This window comes from Musca vetustissima, unplaced genomic scaffold (assembly GCF_032173495.1).
Source record: "Musca vetustissima isolate MV318-11 ecotype Yass unplaced genomic scaffold, APGP_CSIRO_Mvet_v1 utg24930, whole genome shotgun sequence".
Taxonomy (NCBI): domain Eukaryota; kingdom Metazoa; phylum Arthropoda; class Insecta; order Diptera; family Muscidae; genus Musca; species Musca vetustissima.
The window spans coordinates 90932-116997 of NW_026880842.1; the positions used below are offsets into that span (position 1 = coordinate 90932).

At 35.1% G+C, this 26066-nt stretch overlaps 1 protein-coding gene across 1 annotated transcript; it reads left to right on the plus strand.

The window, feature by feature from the left end:
• The first annotated feature begins 13717 nt into the window (after positions 1-13717).
• On the plus strand, positions 13718-21988 carry LOC133326709 (uncharacterized). Its single transcript, XM_061535327.1, has 3 exons — positions 13718-13738; positions 13779-14732; positions 21011-21988. The coding sequence occupies exons 1-3, from the start codon at positions 13718-13720 to the stop codon at positions 21986-21988; spliced, it is 1953 nt and encodes a 650-aa protein (XP_061391311.1).
• The last annotated feature ends 4078 nt before the right edge of the window (positions 21989-26066 follow it).

The window sequence follows — 26066 nt, forward strand, 5'->3', positions numbered from 1 at the left end:
ATGTTATAATCGATTTACAAAACGAATAAAACCGAACATCTTTAAAAGAAAATTAAAAATATCGTTAACATTTAGTGGGACTGCTATTATATCTTCCAGCATAAGATATACTTTCTTTATATCTTCTAAAATACTGCAAATTTAAAAAAGTGAGACTCAAACTAAAAATGATCTGAATATCTGGTTCAAAACTCAAAAAACCCGGTTCTTTCTTCCTCGAAAGCAGTTTTGTGCCTTATATGGCCTATCAATAATTTGGACAAACATTGCGAGGATGAAAAACCACATCTTGTGATATTTGGGTCCGGGCCAATAAATTCCTGATGAAAAGACTCATTCTATTCCTCATTCTATTTTACTGGCAAAATTTAATCTCCAAAAATACATGCAATGACTACAAATCAAAATATGAAGCAATCTCTTCATGTATAAAAGGGTCGTCAGAAAAAAATGATCTCCGACCTATGGCGAATTTTTGCTCCCGGGGTTTGCATATACTCACCAAGGTATTACATCACATACACATACCATTCTGAAGTTTATGAAAAATTTAATTTCAATCATGTGTATGAAATCGAGCAAAATATGTATGGGCGGTATCCAAAATATACCACGACACAAAATCTAATACACTTTATTCTAGGTTCCATTTTGCATGTTGTGCACTAATTTGTCTTACTCGGACAAACTTGAATTATTTGGGTTACCGTTTCGATGAAATCGGATGAATTACATGGAAGCTATATCTAAACTTGAAACTACTTCAATCCAATACGCTATGCAATATTTCATGTAAATTGCACATACATAGGCTCTTCCATTTGCATAAAATTCAACAAAAATATATCTGGGAGCCATATCTCCATCTGAACCGATTCCAACAACAAAATATTGTGCAAATAGAAAAGGATATACGATGCATCATTTACATAAAATGGGACCAAAGTATATATATGAACTATATTCAAATCTGAACCGATTTCAAACTTAACCAAAAACATTCTAGACTAAATTCAATATAGAACGAACATAGCTTCCTAGGTGCTCTTCAATACAATATACAAAATGTTGTCTTAATCGGATAAGCATTGGCAGTATGGTGGTCCAAATAATATGGGATCTATATCGAAATCTGAAACTATTTCAACAAATCTTCGCATAAATCTATCAGCATCTAATTCAGAGCTCTGTGCAAAATTTTGTCTCAATCGGACCAATATTGGGACTTTGGTGCACCATTTGCATAAAATCGGACGAAACTATATATAAATCTGAACCGATTTCAAAAAAATTTCGCACACATCAATCTCTTTGTAATTCAGTACGCTGTGCAAAATTTTGTCTCAATTATATTACATAAAATCGGAAGAAAATATATATGGTAGCTATATCTAAATCTGAACCGATTTTCCAGAAACTTAGCACACATAATTCTAGACTCAATTAAGTGCGCTCTGCCAAATTTCGTGCAAATCGAAAGACATATGGGGACTTTAGTGCACCATTTACAGAAAATCGGGCGAAAATATATATGGGAGCTATATCTAAGTCTGTACCGATTTTCCCCAATTTCAATAGGGTTCGTCCTTGGACCGAACAAAAAGGCTGTGCCAAATTTCATCCACATCGGATTATAAATGCGACCTGTACTTTGTTTACAATTTAACACCAACAGACGGACAGACTTGCATAAATCGACTCAGAAAGTGAATCTATGCATATTCTCAAAAGGAACCATGGGTCTTTCTAGTTTCCTTTTGCCTGTTACAAACATATGCACAAAGACATAATACACTACAACACAGTGTGGTGAAGGGTATAAAAATCTTACCCAAAATGATGTGTAGGCTATTTATTTTGGTGTATACTTAGTTCTGGGACAATATTAGAAGATTTTGTCGGGAAAATTGACTGCCTTATCAGGACCGAACATATTAAATTCTGTGTAACCCAACGATGTTTCTGTTGGGAAATTTTCAGAATTTAATCTATCAACTGTAATCAATTCGATAGAAAGAAGTGTCGAAATTACCGAAAGTCAAAAGGTATTGTACTATGGGGTCTATCGATACAACTGTATAATTTTTTGCAAGGATGTCTCCTAATATCCAAGAAGTTAAAACTATGCGATATACCTAAACATGGACCGAGATAGCCTATCCTCGAAATGTCTGTCGGCAGGCAGAGGGTCTAAAATAATAATTACAAAATTAAAAACTTTTAAACACTACGAACTATATCTAAATCTGAACCGATTTTAAACTTAATACTAGAACGCCGAAGGCGGTCATTTTGACCGCTTTCCAATTTCAAGTACAAAAGCAACTGTGCATTTAATGACACTTTTTTTTTAATTTGGTGAATTTTTTATAATAAACGTAATTCTATGAGGTACAAAAAGTCACCAAATTTTAAAAAGTGTCATTAAATGCACAGTTGCTTTTAAACTTGAAATTGGAAAGCGGTCAAAATGACCGCCTTCGGCAATCTAGTGTCAATACGCTCTATTTGACATGTTGTGCAAAATTTTCTCGCAATATGTCTTCTTGAAATTTTTTAGATGAAATCGGTCCGGAGGTCCCCATATAACGATATATAGATCCCATCCATTTTTGATTACATCGGAGATTTTAGCCACACTTCCCAAACTCCTTCGCTGGCGTATAGTTCGTCAAGAAACAGTCAGCATACCTATGATTGCCCGACCGAACTTAACGCTATATTCACTTGTTCAAATTTGAAATCCAAGTAATTTCTATTAGATAATTAATATTGCGATATATGATAATCGAGTTTCACACCACTTGTTTGTGTGTTATTTGTGGCAAATTGGACAAATAGGTTTTCGGTTTCTTTCTATTTGAAATATATATACAAATTGTTCTACAAACCTGAATAATAATTTAAAATATAAGAGTATCATTGAACCCGTTAAAATGTCCATTAAAATAATATAGTATTGAATAATAATTTGTATTGTTAACAGGCTGCAGATTATATTTTATCAATAATAAATAATTTAAAATATTTATTGGTAAAATATAACCAACATATTAGATGAGTTAGAATATTTTGGATATTTCTAACTCTGAACCAAATAAAACAAACTAAAATACTTGTCTCACATCATTCTAGCTTTGAGTTGGAAACGTATATAAAATTTCGGAATGATGAATAAGTGGTGTACAACCGGAAGTGGTGTTCATGTGGAAGCCAAATTAAAATATGAGAAGATTTATATCAAAATTTATACTATTTATTTAATTTTATGTGTGTAATTCTGAACCGATAATAAAAAAATTACAAAAATGAAAAACAAAAAAAAAACGAACGGACGGACGGACATGTATAAATCTTTAAAGTAATACTAAGTATATTCTCAAAAGTAACTATGTGTCTATCTTGTTTCCTTCTTCATTTTACATACAGATGCAGATGCACAAATACTGATCGCCATTTTGAAGGTGCTATTTAAATATATTTCTTTAATATTTTACCTTCACCGAGTATTGATTGAAATTAAAAAATAATAAATATAAAGTGAATAAAGGAATTATTGAACCCATTTAAAATATCAATTTATTTATTGTCTACGCCTAATTGTTTTATATGAATAATTTAATAAATTATTCTAAATCCAAAAAATACCAACTTAATTTTCAATTTGATTTTTATTATATCTTTATTAAAATAAAATGGTATTCAAATTATTAGTACGGCTATAAAATACGACAAAACAGTATCAAAATGAATGTTGCTTTACTTTGTATTTGTAAATGTTTTGAGTGAAGTACAGTAAAATCTCACTAATGTGGACAATGGACAGACCCTAATCAGGATTGCCAATTATTCCGGATTAACAAGGTTTAAAATTGGTTTAAATTTTTTGCATCCTTGCCTAGATTATCACATATGTCTTCTTCTTCATTTAAAGAGCGAAATAAATTTAGTGTCCAAAACGAACATTATTTTCCTAGATTCTGGGGCAGAAAATGGTTTTATTGAATTTAAATATTAAATTAGACTTCAGAACAAGGAAATATTGGTCCGATTGAGACACAATTTTGCACAGAGTACTAAATTAGTTCTAGGGTATTATAGCTTTGTGCAGCCCCAAGAGTTTGTAACGCCTAGACCCACCTTTAAGTATACCGATCGTCATATCTCGACTAGCTGAGTCGATCTAGACATGTGTGTCCGTCCGTCCGTCCATTATAATTTGTAAACACGGTACTGGCCACAGTTATGGACCAATCTTCACAAAATTTTGCATGTAGGATGGGTTGTGGACAATGATCGGATAATATTTAGGGGATGAAATAGACCAAATACTTAATATTTGTCGGCTTTTCTGGTCGCTCCAGAGGCCGTAATTATGGCGTACATCGTGAAATTTTACATGGAGAAGGAGGACGAGCCAAAGAATGAGCATTACTGTTTTGATAAAGATCGGTCAATATTTTCCGGGTCAATTGGACCCTGACTTTTATGTGAAAAAATAAAAAAATATGTTCTGGGCCGAATATATTTACTCCTGAAGGATATAGACCCGAGGAGTTGATAGTATATCCAAGAGGAGTGGTTGGCCTTTAAGATTTAGATATAGCTCCGATTCGTCTGATGTTATGTTAATGGAGCGCCAAAGAGTCATATTTAGGCCGATTGGCACAAAATTTTGAACAGTGTACTGAATTAAGGGGACCCCCCCCATTCTCGGTGTCAAAATTTTTGTTGATATAATTCGAATCTACACTGATTAAGGAATGTCTCTACAAAATTTCAAGTGAAAATCTCAAGAAGTCTTGAAGATATATCCGATATTAATGTATCAACATTAAGTGACGGCTAAAGGGCTTCTCAAACTTTAAACGCGTTTTACTCTAAACATTTTTTTGTGAATGGCGGGCACGATAACTCAAAAACCAATAATCCAATCGGTTCCAAATTTTGCAGCGTTTCTCTGAGAGTGTATTGCTCTCGTATGAACTAGGATAAAGCCAATCGGTGAAGATCTTCATTATTTTTTAACATGGTTTTTGGCAAAAAATCGGCGATTTTCCAAAAAAAAATTTTCAAAGGTCCACCATTTTGTTAATTTTAGAGCGAAGTCAATAATCCTAGTTCATACGAGAGCCAGACATGTCCTCTTTCTAACACAGTTGGAATTTTCGGATTCCGATGTTCCAGTGAGGAGTTATCATGCCCGCCATCGAAAATGTGGACTTTTCTTTGCACCCAAAAAACAACAACAACAAATTTTTGTAAATTATTTTTCTTCCTTTTTAAATCTTAAAATATATATGTGCAAAGTTACAAACCTTAACAAGCATTGGTATTCATTTACCAGCCCATTTAAAATCTTAAAAATAAAAAATCGAGAATGGGGGGGGGAACCCCCCTTAAGTGCAATTTATGTATGCGAAGTATTGTTGGAATCGGTTAAGATTAGATATAGCTCCCATATATAGTTTCATCCTATTCTATGTAAATGGAGTACCAAATAGTCAATGTCTTCCGATTGCGACAAAATTTTGCACACCGTATTGAAGTTACTACAGGTCGATATACGTGAAGTTTTGTTGAAATAGGTTCAGATTTAGATGTAGCTCACATATATATTTTCTTTCGATGTTTTGTAAATGGAGTCTATGTTTTTTCTATATTCACAAAATTAAGTAGCGGATATGGAATTTAGTTTAGAATGCTTTTGTTAAGTTTGAAATTGGTTCAGATTTAAATATAGCTCATATATATATATACTTTAGTCCCATTAAATGGTGCACTATTGATCCTGTTCCATTTGCACGATATTTTGTTGTTGAAATCAGTTCAATGTAGATATAGCTTCCTCATTTATTTTTGTCCGATTTTATGCAAATGGTTCAAGTGGAGGAGCCTATGTCCGTTCGCTTTACATGAAATATTACATAGCGTATTGGATTGAAGACGTTTCAGGTTTAGATGTAGCTTCCATATATTTTCATCAAAATGATGCACCAAATAACTAAATTTTGTCCGCTTAGGACGAATTATCTATGTACTATGTACTTTCGTCCGATTCCATTTCAATGCTCCTCCAAAGATGCTATGTCTATTCTATCTATTCTATCTAAAGGGTGAAGGGTTTCATATATTCGGTCCGTTCGACCGTTGCCATATCTCTAAACTAATATTAATTTTCTATGCATATATCTGAAAGTGTTGAATAAATCGGCTAATGAAAGTGTGTGTTATACTCAGATAGTTACAGATTTAATCTCAAACGACCAGGAAGTAAACAAATTGGTCCAAATCAAAAAATTTCGACTCATAAGTTTTGGTCCTATTAAGACATTATCAGTGATGATAATAACCGCCAGTTCAGCAATTCCACTAACGTCTGCTGTTTTTCATGTCTCCATTATCATAACATATTGGAATAAAAATTGCGTAAAATGAAAAAATTATTGACATTATAATTTTTACATTTTGTCAGTTTGTGAAAACATGTTTATTTTGAGAAAATCAAACAAAATGTTATTTGGATTTCAAAAAAAAAAAAAAAACATTGAAGTGTGTAGTGTGCATTTTAAGGGGACCCCCCCATTCTCGGGGTCAAAATTTTTGTTGATATAATTCGAATCTATACTGATTAAAGAATGTCTCTACAAAATTTCAAGTGAAAATCTCAAGAACTCTTGAAGATATATCCGATTTATTGTGTCAGCATCAAGTGACGGCTGAAGGGATTCTTAAACTTTAAACGCGTTTTTCTCTAAACATTTTTTTGCGAATGGCGGGCACGATAACTCAAAAACTAATAATCCAATCGGAAATTTTGCAACGTTTCTCTGGGAGTGTATAGCTCTCGTATGAACTAGGATAAAGCCAATCGGTGAAGATCTTCCTTATCTTTTAACTTGGTTTTTGGTAAAAAAATCGGCGATTTTCCAAAAATATTTTTTCAAAGGTCCACCATTTTGTTAATTTTAGAGCGAAGTCAATAATCCTAGTTCATACGAGAGCTAGACATGTACTCTTTCTAACACCGTTGGAATTTTCGGATTCCGATGTTCCAGTGAGGAGTTATCATGCCCGCCATCAAAAATAAGGAATTTTCTTTAATTACAAAAAACAACAACAAAACAATAACAAACATTTTTTGTAAAGCATTTTTCTTCTCTTTTAAATCTTCAAATATATATGTGCAAAGTTACAAAACTTAACAAGCATTGGTATTGATTTACCAGCCCATTGAAAATCTTGAAAAATTAAAATCGAGAATGGGTGGGGTTCCCTTAATTATAAATTTTATCATCTGGAAAAAGTCAGGGACTGGGATAGGATACATTCAGATACACCACTATTTTCAATACCCTACAGGGTATTATGTCTTTGTGCTTATGTTTGTAACAGGCAAAAATAATCGAGATAGACCCATGGTTCCTTTTGAGAATATGCATAGAATAACTTTCTGAGTTAATGTATGCATGTCCGTCCGTCCGCCTGTCCATGTTAAATTGTAAAAAAGTACAGGTCGCATTTATGATCCGAATTGGATGAAATTTGGCACAACTCATTGGTTTGGCCCAAGGACGAGCCCTATTGAAATTGGAAAAATCGGTTCATATTTAGATATAGCTCCCATATATATTTTCGTCCGATTTAAGGTAAATGTTGTACCCAAGTCCCTATATATCTTTCGATTTGCACGAAATTTCGCATAGCGTACTGAATAAGGGCTAGAATGATGTGTGTTAAGTTTCGTGAAAATCGGTTCAGATTTAGATATATCTCCCATATATAGTTTCGCCCGATTTTAGGTAAATAGTCCACATAAGTCCCTGGAAATCTATTGATTTGCACGAATTTTGGCACAGCATTAGTGTGTTAAGTTTCGTGAAAATCGGTTCAGATTTAGATATAGCTCCCATATATATCTTCGTAAAATTTAAGGTAAATGGTGTACCAAAGTCCCTACATATCTTTCGATTTGAACGAAATTTGGCATAGCGTAATTAAGTCTAGAATGATGTGTGCAAAGTTTCGTGAAAATCGGTTCAGATTTAGATATAGCTCCCATATATAGATTCGCCCGACTTTAGGTAAATAGTGAACCAATGTTCCTACATATATTTCGATTTGCACGAAATTTGGCACAGCGTAATGATAATGATGTGTGTTAAGTTTCGTGAAAATCGGTTCAGATTTAGATATAGGTCCCATATATAGATTCGCCCGATTTTAGGTAAATAGTCCACTAAAGTCCCTGGAAATCTCTTGATTTGTACGAAATTTGTCATAGCGTACTGAATTACGTCTAGAATGACGTGTGCTATGAATCGTGAAAATTGGTTCAGATTTAGATATAGCTCCCACATATATTTTCGTCCGATTTTATGTAATTCGTGCACCAAAGTCCCCATATATCTTTCGATTTGCACGAATTTTGGTATAGGGTACTGAATTAAGTCTAGAATGATGTTGCTAAGCTTCGTGACATAGGATATTTAACCATTTTCAACCCCATGTTGCAGTAAGTTTGGCCATCAAATAGTAGTTTTTAAACCAAATTAAAAATGTTGTCTACGTCAACTATCCTATGTCAAACACTTTAGTAGGGGCAGCGAAGCGCCACGGGTTCGGCTAGTATACAAATAAATTAAAGACAAGTAAAACACATTCGGTATATTCAGACAAAATAATAGCCAATGAGTAATAAAATAATACAATATAATGATGACGCATCCTCTGTATCTATTGTTCTTCACATAAAGAAAGCATTCGACACGATCAGACGAATTGTCGAATGGGAATCATGGAGCATTTTTCCGAATTGCGTTGTAATAATGAATGGAATCTTCTGTCAGAGAAGAGGCGTAATGTGAAGTCTCTAACGACAACTCGAAGAAGTCTCTAACGACAACTCAATAGACTAAACAAATCGAGAGCAGCATTCGGATGACTGCAAGGTGTGTGGGGAAGCTCACATTTATCCAGGAAACCCAAGCTTAAAATATTCGAAGCATGTATAAAATCAGTTCTGATATACGGCAGTCAAAGTTGGGAAGGGTCTAACACCGTCACATAAAAGCTATATATTATATTAATCAGGGATGGTCCGTGTGACGAATTTTTAGTTTTTCGACGTCGAAAACGTCATATACCTGTATGAAATGTAATAAATGTAGGAAATGTCATTTATTTCAATATTATCAGCATATACAGTTATTTTCAAGAATATACATTATTTTTACATATATCTGACTATTCCTTGCTAGAACTGATAAAAATTTCTAAATTCTTTTGAGAAGAAAATTTTGAAATTTTAAATGGATTTGGGTAACGCATGCGTAATTTCCAAATTGATTAATGGAAATAGATATTTTGTCAAAAACCAACTGTGTGTCATTTACGTCATTGTTTCTGACAGGCCTTCTCTGATATTAATAAACAATTTCCTCAAATTCATATGTAGAATATTCCGTCACAGCACCATAGATCTATGAAACCCAACATAAAACTCAACAAAATAATATTTTGTTGATTTTGGACATACCACAAATAAATGTGTTTTGTTTCTATAAATCATCGGGGATTCCATTCGGGTGCCATTTTAAAATTGTGCATGATGTTGTCAATAAACAAGAAATTGCGAAATATTTTCAAAAATAAAACATTTTTTGTAATTTGCATTCTAGATGTAGAATTCCAAATAAATAATATACGATGTTTAGTTCTCAACAATAGAAAGTTAAAACAATACAAACAATACTGGGTTTTGAAATATAAACCCAGTGAGCATTATGAACATTATTATAATAGACATACGGACGGAAGGACACATATGTTTAGATCGACTCAGGCATTCGAGATATGACGATCGGAGGGCCACAATTTCGCGGAGTTAGCTATAATACCCACACACAAGCTATAATCACAACAAAGTAGTGTAGGGTATAAATATTGATTATCGTTTTACTTGTTTGACTATATGCTTCTTTTACTTTCACTTTAATCTTCCTGAAATTCTAAAATATTTAAAAACAAATTCTTAATCGATCAAGAACATCACCTCTTCTTCGTCTCATCCCATATATCAAAATGTTGACATCCGTTTTAAACATTTATCACAACTATTTACCACTGAATTACGCCCACTTAAACCTTTAATGACGAGTGTAAACTACACCCCCCTGCATTATTTGTCTATTATTATTATTATATTGATTATAATTAGTGTTGTCCAATAAATTATAATTATAACACACACAAGTCTGCATTGGTGTTGTTGGGGAATTTGTTGTTTGTTTTCTTTTTGGTGTTGAATAGATTTCAACTCTATTATCGAAACTTGTTGCATATGTTAATGAGACATCGTTAAAAGACTCATGTTTTAAACATGATCGTATTGAACAGTGGGGGGATTTATTTTCATTCCTGATTAGAAGATGTGACGAAATACAAACTAATTCAATAGAGTTATAAATTCGCATTATTTTTTTTTTGCATTCAAGACCCACTGTAGCATGTTTTGCTATTATAATATGGCATTTTGTTAAATTAGTTCCAGAAAAATCAACTGCATCGCTTCTGTATAGGGTTATTGACTTTTTAGTGCAAACAAGTTAGTTAAGTGAAATAGCAAGCCCACGACGCGCACGCGCATTTTGTTTCATAAACATTATTTAACTATTATGATCCTTCTCTTAAAATGTCTAAATTTAGAAAAACCAGCAGACGAACAAAATAACATTTTAAAGCAAACATGCCTAGTCTATAGAGAATATTAAAGACAGTTTATAACTGATAACCTATATTAGACCTTTTAGAAAAATGTAGTCTTCGGCTGGAAAAAGTTGTTCCTTTGAGAAATTTAAATAGCAAACAGGTACAGTGGTGGATAAATTCGGTCAATTTGTTTGCAAAGTTGTGTCTCATTATACAATATTTTATAAGCACGGGGTGCGGAATAAGAATATACGGGCAGAAAAAAAATATGTAATTCCCATGAAATTTTTAAAAATACTAGCACAGATTTCCAATGAATGTTGGGAAATGTGATTAGTTGTTAATGAAAAAGTGGCACTAACATCGAAAGAACAATTTTTTTTTATTCCCTACACTTCGCTGTTGAGCAGATTATATCATTGTGCATATGTTCAAATCTTAACTCATCACGCCATTAATTGAAAAGATACTCAATTAGAACATGCGTCCTGTATCACTATCCTGCTCAAACTTACTTCTTCTGTAGAATAGGAGTTCTCATCTACAAAATCAGCATGGTATTAGTCTTCTTCGGCGGGCAAATATACATCCTGAATTGCAAATTTTTGGATCGGAAATGGCCGAATTTTGATTCATCTCACATTATATAGCACTTCTTCATACCAAACCAGTAAGGAAAGTAGTAAAGTCGGACTGAGCCGACTACATGATACCCTTCACCACTTTGGGTATATTCTGCATATGTATCCTAACAGACGTCGCGTGTTTGTTATATATCTAGATCGGAACCGATTTCAGGGAAACTTGTCAGAGACTAATTTATATTACTTCAGTACGTTGTGTCAATCGGCCTAGCTATGGATTTTTTCACAAAGCTAAGCACCATCATTCTAGACTTAATTCAGTACCCTATACCAAAATTCGTGCAAATCGAAAAATATATAGGGACCTTGATGCACCAATTACTTAAAATCGGACGAAAATATACATGGGAACTATATCTAAATCTGAACCAATTTTCACGAAACTTAGCACACGCCATTCTAGACTTAATTCAGTGCGCTATGCCGAAATTTGTGCAAATGAAAAGATTTCAAGGGACTTTTGTGCCCCATATGTATGCTATGCCAAATTTCGTGCAAATCGAAGGATATAGGGTCTTTGATGCACCAATTACCTTAAATCGGACGAAAATATATATGGGAGCTATATCTAACTCTGAACCGAAACTTTTTTCACGAAACTTTGCAAACATCATTCTAGACTTAATTTAGTGCTCTATGATAAATTTCGTGCAAATCGAATGATTTTCAGAGATTTGGTGTCCTAATTACCTTAAATCGGATTAATATATATATATATATATGCTGATATATATATATATATATATATTTTCACGAAACTTTGCACACATCATTCTAGACTTAATTCAGTACGCTGTGCCAAATTTCGTGCAAATCGAAATATATATAGGGACTTTGTTACACCATTCGGAGGAAGATATATATGGGAGCTATATCTAAATCTGGACCGAAACTTAACACACATCATTGTAAACCTTATTCATTAAGCTGTGCCAAATTTCGTGCAAATCGAAAGATATATAGGGACTTTAGTGGACTATTTACCTAAAATCGGGCGAAACTATATATGGGAGATATATCTAAATCTGAACCGATTTTCACGAAACTTTGTACACATCATTCTAGACTTAATTTAGTAAAATCTGAACCGACTTTCACGAAATTGAACACACATCTTTCTAGACTTAATTCAGTACGCTATGCCAAATTTCGTGCAAATCTAAATCTGAACCGATTTTCCCAATTTCAATAGGGTTCGTCCTTGGGCCAAATAAATGATCTGTGCCAAGTTTCATCCAATTCGAATCAAAAACGCGACCTGTACTTTATTTACAATTTAACATGGACAGACAGTCAGACAGACGGACGGACATGCATAAATCGACTTAAAAAGTGATTCTATGCATATTCTTAAAAGGAACCATTTGGTCTATCTCCATTATTTTTGCCTGTTACAAACATATGCACAAAGACATAATACCCTGTGAAGGGTATACAAATAACAGCCAATTCGGAGGAAAAATATTTCCACAGTCCCCAAAATACCGAGTTAATTGGGGAACATACTGAAACTTGGGTTACAAACGGAAAAACAAACTTAATATACCCTCCATACTATGGTGGAGAGTATATAAATTACGTGATTCCAGTATTGTTTATGTATTTTTTATTACCTCACAAAAGACAGGTTCACTGAGTCAATATTTATAAACATAATTTCCATTTCGAGAACTTAATATAATCTACAAAACACTATTTGGGAAATGTTGGTTTGGTTATGCATTTGCATAGATTTTCATACGGATTTTGTCAAATAATGTTCATTGGTTTTTAATTTGAGTACCAATCGAATAGGATATATTTAAACCTTTTTTGATAATATCAAAGTTTTTAGCATAGTATATTGGGCAACCACTATTCGTATTCACTGATAGTACTTAACTATATTGTAATTATGTTTGCAAATGTTAATCAACACCTTGTCAGATAGCTTTCATATGACGTTCAAGCGTATAATTAACTTAGTCAAAAATAATCTTTCTTTCTTTTCGAGCTACCAAACTACAATGGTCAACAAAACATCCAAAGGCTGTTATACAGATCAACATCTAAAACAACAACCACAGTAACGCCAAAACAAAAATAATTCATTAATGGCAATTAATCCATAGAGCTGCTAAAAGAGCACACAATAAATATTCGCAAAATACACACACAAATTTTGCAACAATGCCAGCGAAGAACATCTATGAAAGGAATTAAATTATTGGACCACCTCATTATCGAAATTCTTTCCCAAACATCATGTTTCTGGTTTTACTTGTGTATAAAAGTAACAAAAAATTCTAAATAGATTATCAGTTTTAGTTATTTCATTCTAGTGAATAGAAGTAATTTGACGAAACATCAACACAATGGTAAGAATGGCGCCCAACGGTGACAATGTTGAGAAATTTATGGAAAAACAAAACTTTATTTTTTTAGAAACTTTTTGCTTTGACATTGGCCGTTTTGGTCTCAACTGCATTGGGTGGACAATTGAGCAGCACTTATTTGCCACCACATCAGGGTAGTGCCTCTGCACCTTCCGTCAGTTTTGCTGCAGCTGCTGCTCCTTCTAGACAATATTTGGCACCAGCTGCATCTGCTCCAGTTACCAGTTTTGCTACATCTAGTGGTTTCTCCGATTCGGCTGCCCACTATTCAGCTCCTGCTGTCGCCGCACCCTCTAAACAATATTTGGCACCCGCTGCTTCAGCTCCAGCTGTAAGCTTTGCTGGAAGTAGCTTTGGTGGTTTCTCAGCTGGTCATAATGCTGGAGGTTTCTCAACTGGTTTCTCAGCTGCTGCTTCTAAACCATCCAGACAATACTTGGCTCCTGCTGCTTCAGCTCCTTCTGTTTCTTACTCTGCTGCTGCCTCAGCTCCAGTCGTACACCACGCTGCTCCTGCTGTCCACCATGCCGCTCCTATTGTTCACCACGCTGCCCCTGCTGTTCACCACGCCGCTCCTGTTGTTCATCAAGCCGCTGCTACAATTCACCACGCCGCACCTGTAGTACACCACGCAGCTCCCGTTGTTCATCACCACGCCGCTCCCGCAGTTCACCATGCTGCTCCTGTTGTTCACCACGCCGCACCCGCAGTTCACCATGCTGCTCCCGTTGTTCACCACGCCGCTCCCGTTGTTCATCATGCCGCTCCTGCTGCTGTCTCTCATAGTGTTGGTTTCGCCACAGGATCTCAATCTGCTGGTTATGGTAGTGCTGGTTTCGCATCAGGATCTCAATCAGGTTATGCTGCTTCTGCTCCAGCTGCCGCTGTCAGTTACTCTGCTCCTGCTGCTAGTTATTCAGCACCAGCTGCCAGTTTCTCTGCCCCAGTCGCTCAATATTCCAGCGGTTCAGTTGGTACCCAATATGCTGCCAATGGTGGCTATGCCCGTCAATAGGGTGTTCAAGTTGTTTATAAGTAAATGTGATGTTTAATAAAATTGAAAATAGTTTTATAAAACGTATCTGGAGTATTTTGTTTTGGGCCTCACAGATATCTGTCTATGATGTGTAGGAAAATTCTTTCTATCGCCACTTAAAATTTGTAAAGAAATACAAATACTGAAAATTGGACACAACCTAAATTGAGGTCTACGCCAAAATGTGGACCAATAGTGAAACCGTTTTTGGGAGGAAGTTTTCTGGCCATTAAACACAATTTATTGAACATTACTAGAGTTGTGTCCTTCCGGACCGAATTAGTTCAAAAGAACTATTCCGAAACATGAACGATTGGAACTAGTTCCTTTTGCTCCAGTCGTTCGTTCTTGCTCTCGTTCGATTAACTATAAACGTTATATCATCTTTTGTTGGACAATGCCACTGCGGCTTTGTCATTCTAAGGACATAAATGTATATCTATAATTTACTCAAAAAGTGTTAAAACAATTTTTTTTCTATCCAACAAGAACCCTAAATACGAAAGGTCAATACGATTGGAAATTTTTACAAAAAAATACTTAAAACTTAACATGGGGATCAACATTTTATGGAGGCTATACATATGAGCCGAACAATGCACAATTTTCGTTTTAGGGAGTTAATCGATGAGAATATAACTTCGAGTAATTTTCTCGTTCGCTACGTAACAAGAACTAGTTCATTTAGTCCCATAGTTCGTAATATGTGAAAAGAAAGTTCAGGATAAATCATACTACTTTTTATTATACCCTTCACCATATGCATATGTGCATATGTTTGTAACAGGCAAACGAAAACGAGATAGACCCATGGTTCCTTTTGAGAATATGCATAGAATCACTTTTTAAGTCGATTAAGCATGTCCGTCCGTCCGTCTGTCTGTCTGTCCATGTATTTTTGTGAGCAAAGTACAGGTCGCATTTATGATCCGAATTGGATGAAATTTGGCACAGCTCATTTGTTTGGCCCAAGGACGAACCCTATTGAAATTGGGAAAAATCGGTTCAGATTTAGATATAGCTCCCATATATAATTTCGTCCGATTTAATGTAAATGGTGTACCAAAGTCCCTATATATCTTTCGATTTGCACGAAATTTGGTATAACGTACTGAATTGGGCCTAGAATGATGTCTGCCAAATTTCGTGAAAATCGGTTCAGATTTAATTTGGCACAGCTCATTTGTTTGGCCCAAGGACGAACCCTATTGAAATTGGGAAAAATCGGTTCAGATTTAGATATAGCTCCCATATATAATTTCGTCCGATTTAATGTAAATGGTGTACCAAAGTCCCTATATATCTTTCGATTTGCACGAAATTTGGTATAACGTACTGAATTGGGCCTAGAATGATGTCTGCCAAATTTCGTGAAAATCGGTTCAGATTTAGATATAGCTCCCATATATAGTTTCGTCCGATTTCATGTAAATGGTGCCCCAAAGTCCCTACATATCTTTCGATTTGCACGAAATTTGGCATAACGTACTGAATTGAGCCTAGAGTGATGTCTGCAAAGTTTCGTGAAAATCGGTTCAGATTTAGATATAGCTCCCATATATAGTTTCGTCCGATTTCATGGAAATGGTGCACCAAAGTCCCATATATCTTTCGATTTGCACGAAATTTGGCATAACGTACTGAATTGATGCTGGAATGATTTGTGCTGAGTTTCGTGAAAACCGATTCAGATTTATATATATATATATATATTCGTCCGATTTAATCTAAATAATGTACCAAGTTCTTATGTTGCTTAGCGTTTTGAGTTTAATCCAGAAGTGCCAAGTTTAGTGAAAATCGGCCAAGACTTAGATATAGCTCCCATATATATTTTCGTCCGATTTAATGTAAATGGTGCACTACATGTATCCTTCGATTTGCACAAAATTTAGCATAGCGTTCTATTATATATATATATATATATATATATATATATTCGTCCGATTTAATCTAAATAATGTACCAAGTTCTTATGTTGCTTAGCGTTTTGAGTTTAATCCAGAATAATGTGTGCCAAGTTTAGTGAAAATCGGTTGAGATTTAGATATAGCTCCCTTATATTATAGGTTGATTTTAAGTAATTGACGCACCAAGGAACCAATATATGGCTGATAGGAACAAAACGTACTGAAATTAGTATAACCTATCCTGTGACAAGTTTTGTTGAAATCGGTTCATATTTGGGTATAGCATCCATATATAAGTAAATTGTGCATCAAACTCCTCATATTTGTTAGATTGACTTCAAATTTTGCACAACGTACAAAATTGGGCATAGAATAACGTAGTTGGATTTTCTAGAAGTACAGACCTAGCCCAACGGATGACCTATTGATATTTGTTTGAAGTCGATTTACATACTTTTGTTCCATTGCAACACACGAATGACATTTTTATGGATAGATCTAGGTCGTTTCACATGTAGATAAATATCACATATTTTATTTCATACAATTTTATGATAATAGTCCTGTTTAATATACCCATAGTGGTGAAGGGTATCATATAGTCGGCCCCGTCCGACTTTTTTACTTTTTTTTGGAAAGAACGTGGAAATATATATGAATAAGAGGAAAAATTAACGATTGGAACCAAATGAACTAGATGAATGAAAGAACCCAATTTTTTTGCGGAATAGCCCCTTTCAATAAATTATTGTGTAATATTGAATGTAATTGTTTCGATTTAAATGACATTCATCGAATTGGATAATAATTTATTGTTGACAGTCAGCCTTATTAATAGATCTTGTTTTTTTATGAAGAAATTTAATTGATGAATTGAAGTAATAAATTTATAAACATATATTTGTTTTGAAATAGAAAGTCGTTTGCATTAAAATGCAATTAATTCCGATGCAACCTTGTTTGTTTATCACAATTTAACTTATATATTTACATTTTTAAATATACTGTGGTATTAGGAAAAATTTTAAAAATCTTTAAAGGATTATTCACAGTTCAAAATTGTAGAGTTTTAAAATAAAATATTTTAAACATATATAAATGTTGACAAGATGGTTAAGTTTGACCTTGCCGAACTTTTATTAATTTGCTAACATATATCAGAAAAAATGTCTGTCACTAAATTACAGCGCTTTTGAATGGAAAAAGTGTGCAAAACTATCTAAAATGAGGCGGACTATGTACAAAAAGTACTATTTAATATAATTAATATTTAGAAGAACAAAAAAGAGGAGAGAACTGAGCCTAGGACCATCGAAATATTAGGCTGGGGAAATAGAAATCCATTATTATTGTATGAACTATAGGTCTTTATTTAACATGCTTCGGAATGTCCGAATGCCAAGTCCGGACCGTATGGCGGTTGCATTAAAACTTCCCAAACAAGCTCCCGAAGTTTCTAGGAAGTCACTGTAGATATGTGTGGCTTTGCGTTGTCCTGGTGGAACACGACACCTGCCCTGTTGGCCAATTCTGGCCTTTTCTGGTATATTATAAATAGTTGAAAACAGTTTTGTGGTCGATTTTTAGCTCCTGGGCGATGTTTCTCCGAGTTTATCGACATTTTCGACGACCAGCCTGTGCGAGGTGCATCTTTACCTTCAAAAATTCCTGAACGGAATCTACGAAACCAAAATTGCACAAAAAAATGCTCAAATTTTAAAATTTTTTGGGGATATACCAAAACGTCGACCGATATATCAAACTTTCAATACCAAGCATCCTAGAAGTAGTAACAATATTTGTACAAAATATTACAATATTACCTCTGTCTGCTGTTGAAATCACGATAGAGATAACAATATTTATTTTGTCTTCATAATATTGAATTTGAAATTTTACCAATTTTCGACCGAAATTATTCTAATTCTAGTTCTTAACAGAACACTATGAGTCAGAGATCCCATGTTTTAGCGGTTAATTTTTTTTAAAAGTTGATTTAATCAAATTATTTCTGGACGAATTTTGTAGAGCTATGACCACTAAATACGATACAACTTAATTTAGATATATCGCCAAACTTTTGCATAAAGTCGTCTTTTGTCTGCAGGCAGGCCAAGTTCGATGGTGGGCTTTATCGGTCCACGTTTAGGCATAGCTCCCATATAAGGGTACCCCCCTATTTTCTGTATTTTGGGGTTCTTGAGCTCGTTTTCAACCGAATTCGCTGAAATTTACTACGTTGGTTTCTTATTGGCTACCAAATATCTTCACCAAAAATTATAAATATCGGTCCACTTTTTCTGGTAGCTCCCACTTAAGGGTACCTCAAATTTTGGGTATTTTGAGGTTTTTCAACCGAATTCGCTGTAATTTGGTATTTTGTAGTCGTATATGATAACAAATCTCCATACCAAAAATTAATAATATTCGCCCCCTTTTTTGATAATAACATTCGCCCCCTACACAACTATGTTGTCAGGGTATTATAGCTTTGTGCAGCCCCAAGAGTTTGTAACGCCGCGAAATATTGATCCTAGACCCACCTTTAAGTATACCGATCGTCATACCTCGACCAGCTGAATCGATCTAAACATGTGCGTCCGTCCATCTGTCCATTATAATTTGTAAACACGATACAGGCCATAGTTATGGAGCAATCTTCACGAAATTATGCATGTAGATTGAGTTCTGAGTTTTTTGGAAAAGATCGGTTAATATTTAGGGGATGAAATGGACGAAATACTTAATTTTTGTCTGATTTTCTGGTCGCTCCAGAGGCCGCAATTATGGCCCAAACATATCGAATTTTTACATGGAGAAGGGGATCGGACCAAATAATAAGCATGCCTGTTTTGATCAGTTTCGGTCAATATTTAGCGGGTCAAATGGACCCATACTTTTGTGTGAAAAATGACAAAATTTGTATTCTATGGTGTATATATTTGCCCCTGAAGAAGTTGCCCCCGAGAAGTTAATAGTACATCCAAGAATAGTGGTTGACCTTCAAATTGATACCAATTATATTGTCGTATTTACGCAGATGTGGGAGTTACACTTAAATATTTACAGGTGTTTACGTATTCATTAATTATTTAGTAACCCATTAGCACTCTAGAGGGCGGAAATATAGCGCTGATCGCTTTGAAATGTTCCGTGAGATTCCAGTTATGATCAAAAACAACGCCTATAATTTTCGGGGATGATCAAACAATAATTTTGGAATGAAGTGGACCGAAAACTTAATTTTTTGTGTTTTTTTCCAGTCGATGTAGAGGCCACAATTGAAAGCCGTACATCACAACCCACGGTGAAGGGAATCTGGACAAGAAATAAGATAGGATGTACCGAATATTAGTAATATTTGTTGATCTCTAGTCGGTCAAGAGGGTGCAAATATTAAAATATTGCTCGAGCTCAGAACATAGAACCACAGAAGGTTAGATTTTCGTGGAAGTTGTATAGGGTATCATATGGTCGGCCCCGTCCCACTATACTGCTCCGCTCACTGGTTTTTAATTATTTTCTTCTCAAGCCCATTTAGCTTTCCTACCCATCCAAATTTTTTAGAATGTCCCTTGTAACTGAAAATTCGGTGTCTATCATTTTATGGTATTATTAAATCATTTGTAATTTCGAACTTCGGATTCTCAGTCGACTGGATTAAATAGAAATAAATATATGTGAAATATTAATTTTTAATAATGTTTTATGGCTTAGGAGTTACGAAATTTTCGCCCATACCTACACCTATTATTCTACGCAACATTTAACTTTTTGTAACATAGATCTAAACAATGTTTTGTTTGGGTTTATCCAGAAATACTAAATCATCATATATCCAATAATGATTAATAATATTTTAAACCATTGAGAATCCACCCGGAATTCCCCACACTTCTCAATTCAATTAATTATTAGCCAATACAAAATCAGACGCTTTATGTTTTCTTTAATTACTATTCATATTATTTTTTCAACGATTAAAGAACAGAACAAAAAAAAAATAAACTGTGATTGAATGGTACAAACAAAATGATTTTTTTTTTTTTTTTTTTTTTTTGCTCTAAAGATTATTATGTGTTAAAGAAGACTCTTCGCGTCTATTTTTGGGAATTAATCGCTTACTAAAACTAATTATGTTGCACTTTATGTCATTCCCTTGAAATTCTTTTAGTGCGAATTTTGTATAAAAGTTACGAACAAATTTGAAATAGACATCAGTTGAGTTTGTTCTCTTATTTGCAAATCAGTTAACCGAACACCAAGAAAATGGTACGACGCAACTCAAAGAATTTCAATTTAAAGTTTTGTTACTATTTTCTTCTCTTTTTTTAGAAACTCTTTGTTTTAACTCTGGCCGTTTTGGTCTCCTCAGCAGTGGCTGGACTAAGCTCAACCTATTTGCCTCCAGCACCACCATCTAGTCAATATTTGGCACCATCAGTATCCTCCACGGTTGGTCATGGAAGTGGATTTGCTAATGTAGGTCATTCGAACAGTTTTTCACAAGGCTTTGCTTCGCAGGCTGTACATCATGCCGCTCCAGCTGTCTATCATGCCGCTCCAGCTGCACCATCTAGACAATATTTAGCCCCAGCTGCTTCAGCTCCAGCTACCCATTACTCGGCCCCTGCTGCTTCTTCCTACGCCTCTGGTTTCTCGCATGCCACTTCCGCAGTACACCATGCTGCTCCAGCTGTTCATTATGCTGCTCCTGCTGTCCACCATGCTGCTCGTGTCCAATCTAGACAATACTCGGCTCCTGCTGTTTCTTCCTACGCCTCTGGTTTCTCGCATACCACTGCCGCAGTACGCCATGCTGCTCCTGCTGTCCATTACGCTTCCCCTGCAGTTCATCATGCCGCCCCAGCTGTCCATCACGCTGCCACTGCTGTCCACTATACCGCTCCCGCTGCACCATCTAGACAATATTTGGCCCCAGCAGCATCAGCTCCAGCTGTCCAATACTCAGCGCCTTTACACAGCCATGCAGTCTCTCATGCTGTAGCGTCAGCTCCAGTGGCCCGTTTCTCTGCACCTGTTGCCGGCTCCTATGGTCGCAGCAGCGGTTTTGCCTCGAGTTCATACGGCGGTAGTTTTGCAGCATCCGCACCAGCTGTCCACCATTCTGCCCCAGCAGTAAGCTCTTCTTATGGTCATGGTGGTGGTTTTTCCAGTGGTGCTCATTCCACTGGCTACGCACACTCCGTATCTGCTCCAGTAAGCCATTATTCAGCACCCGCTGCCTCCCTTTTCTCCGGTAATTCGGTTGGTACTCGTTATGCAGCCAATGGTGGTTATATTCGCCATTAAATTTTGTAAATCCCCCTTCGAGTTCTAAATAAACGATTTTCGAAACATAATGATCGCTTAATAAATAATTCTGTTGTTTTTCTTCGAATCATTATTTCGAGATTCTGTTCAAAGCCGTGGTACAAAAGAAAACCAACGATAATGACTGGTTAGAATTTCTGAAGAGATCACTTGGTCAATTAGCCGGCCAATTGATGCTGTTATGTGAGTAGTCATTAATAATTGAATGTATTGTGATTGAAGTTGTGAAACACTAAGAGATCACAGTCATTCCATCATAACACGGTCTCAGCTGGGAATTTAGGAAACATATCAATAAATCATTAATCAAATTTGTATTTATTGTAAATTTTATCGGATTTGTTTATAATTCACACTTCGGTCTTAAATATGAGTGGGTTCATTAATCTGAAGATAAGAATATTTAGATAAGAAAGTTAGGCATTGTCAAGTAAAAACGTCGTTAAGTTCGGACGGACCGAACTTCGTACACCCTCCACCATGAGGTAGACATTTAAACCAGCTAAAATCAATCGGGGCTTTTATGTGGACATACTAATTTGCGATCAAGAAAAAAAAACGAAGTACCCAAATTAGAAAATTGAAATATGATCGGTATGTCAAATATGGAGGATTTCATACCCACCAAGGTGCAAGAATGCCAAGTTATAGCTTTAGTTTTAAAATGCGCCAACGTCCATTAGAATGCCTTTAAAAGTGTCAGGGTCTTTGGGTGAAGGCTATAAAACCAGGGTATTGCAACCCAATGAGGGCCAACTCGGACGAATAATGTATCACAAAACTTCTACACGACGAAAAATAGGGCTACCGTTATATGGGGCTACATTGGAAATGAGAAACAAAAATATATCATTATAGCCAATTAGGTTGAAAAACTTGCCCAAAGTAACCATATCAGTTTTATATAGACTACCAGGAAACTTGGTCAAATCAAATTTTTAGATTCAGTGACACTCAATCTAGAGACGTCCCAAAATTCGAAAAAAATTATGACGAGGTATCGGTTCAATCAAAAATTTTATATGAAGCTAGTTGAGTATCCGACTAATTCATAAATTATATATTTACTTCAAAATGAGTCCCATATGTGATTAAAGTTTTAATGATAATAATAATATGTAATTGTTTAAATTATGTACAAAAAGGTCCAACACGGCAAATTGACTCCGACTCCTCAGATAGATCTTTGCAATTTTTAAACAAAAAACCAGTGAACCGATTTTCAGGAAACTTAACATACATCATTCTAGACATAATTCATTACGCCGTACCAAATTTCGTGTAAATCGAAAGATATAAAGGAACTTTGGTGCACCATTTACATTAAATCGGACGAAAATATATATGGTAGCTAAATCTAAATCTGAACCGATTTTCAGGATACTTAACACACATCATTCTATGCTTAATTCAGTACGCTGTGCCAAATTTCGTGCAAATCGAGAAATATATAGGGACTTTAGTGCACCATTTACATTAAACCATTTAGGAACTTTGGTGCACCATTTACATTAAATCGGACGAAAATATATATGGTAGCTAAATCTAAAACTGAACCGATTTTTAGGAAACTTAACACACATCATTCTATACCTGATTCATTACGCTGTGCTAAATTTCGTGCAAATCGATAGATATATAGGGACTTTGGTGCACCATTTACATTAAATCTGACGATAACATATATGGGAGCTAAATCTAAATCTGAACCGATTTTCAGGAAACTTAACACACATCATTCTATGCTTAATTCAGTACGCTGTGCCAAATTTCGTGCAAATCGAGAAATATATAGGGACTTTAGTGCACCATTTGCATTAAATCGGACGAAAATATATATTGGAGCTATATCTAAATCTAAACCGATTTTAAAGAAACTTAACACACATCATTCTATACCTAATTCATTATGCTGTGCCAATTTTCGTACAAATCGAGAAATATATAGGGACTTTGGTGCACCATTTACATTAAATCGGAGGAAAATATATGTGGGAGCTATATATAAATCTGAACCGATTTTTCCTAATTTCAATAGGGTTCGTCCTTGGGCCAAATAAGTGACCTATGCCAAATATCAGCCAAATCGAATCATAAATGCGACCTGTACTTTGTTCACAAAAATACATGGACGGACGGACATGCCTAAATGGACTCAGAAAATGATTCTATCCATATTCTCAAAAGGAACCATGTGCCTATCTCATTTCCTTTTGGTTGTTACAAACATATGCACAAAGACATAATACCCTGTACCACAGTGTGGTGAAGGGTATACAAAATCCAAAATAAGACCCTGTATATACATAAGCCCCATATTTTGACTGCTTCAACCGCATTTTCCAATCGATGTAACTATGGGAACCACTTGTCAGGTTTTTTTTATTTAATACGTGTAATTTCAATGTTATTCTACAATTAATATACAGCATAACTTTAGGAGAGCACAGTTTATATTTTTATGGTAAAAACTCAATTTCTAAGCATGACTCAAAATTTAATAAAGGCCAACAGAATAAAAATAAATTCGAAGTTGTATACTTTTAGGCGCACACGATTCAATTGAATTCGCCGCATTATTTAGAAATAATGAAAATGTAAAAAATCCGGCTAGATTACGAACATTAATCAGCTCACTTTCTGAGCTGATTAATGTATAACCATCCGTCCGACTGTCTGTCAGTCCATGTTAAATAGTAAACAAAGTACTGGTCGCATTTATGATCCGAATTTTATGAAATTTGTCACAGCTCATTTATTTGGCCAAGGGACGAGCACTATTGAAATTGGTAGAAATCGGTTCAGATTTAGTTATAGTTCCCATATATATATTTTCGTCCGATTTTATGTAAATTGGGCACCAAAGTCCCTATATATCGATTTGAACGAAATTTAGCATAGCGTACTGAATTGAGTCTAGAATGACTTGTGGTAAGTTTTGTGAAAATCTGTTCAGATTTACATATAGCTCCCATATATATTTTCGTCCAATTTAATGTAAATGGTACACGACAATCCCTATATATCCTTCGATTTGCACGTACTGAATTAAGACCACTCCGACTTCACTACTTTCCTAAGTGGTTTTTGTAGGAAAAGTTGTATGATGTCGCGGTCCTCCCATAAACCCTATTTTTTATATTCTACACAACAATCTTGAGTGGATATAATAAGTAAATCAGTAGTAAAAGTCCGCCGAACAAAAACTCTGATTGGTTGGAATTTGATAAGAATTGCTGTTTTGATAATGATCGGTGAATACTTATCGGTCTACAGAACATCTTCAGAATTCTATGGAAAATCCACAAAAGGTTGTAACTCACATTTTCTGCAAGACTGGCAATAATGAAAACAAGATAAAAGGAAGTTAAGTTCGGCCCGGCCGAACTTTTTATATGGGAGCTCCTTGGAGAAAACTCATGTCGTGATAGGACCTTGAATATACCGAAAAAGACTTGAGAAAAATATGATTGGAATTCCAAAAAAAGGATCTAATGGTGGGGCTACAGTAATATGGGGTTAAAATAAAGCGGGGATCGATATTGATATTTTTATGCCCTCCACCATAAGGTGGAATGTATATTAAATTTGTAATTTCGTTCATGTTCACCGCAGACTCCACAAAATATATATTTTTGATCAGAATTAATTTCTACGTCGATTTATGCGTGTCCGTCTGCCCGTGGGGGTGGTATAAAAAGTTGGGCCGGGCCGAACATAACTTCGTTTGTACACCTTTATGACCTGAACACAACGCAATTTCACACGGAGAAAGGAATCTGACCAAGGAACAAGCATGGCTCCTCCCATGATAATCAGTCAATATTAAGCGGTTCCAATTGACCCAGACCTTGGTGTAAAAATGGCAAAATTAACATTCTATGGTGTATATAGTCTGCGTTTGGAATTCCTGCAAAATTAATTCGCAGTATAACTTTAACTGACACAAGATCAGCAGTTAAAGTCGGAAAGGACCTCCCGGAGCCCTTTAATACCGAACGAGGATTCAGAAAAGATGATAGTTTGTCGTGTGACCTTTTTAACATCCTGCTGGTCA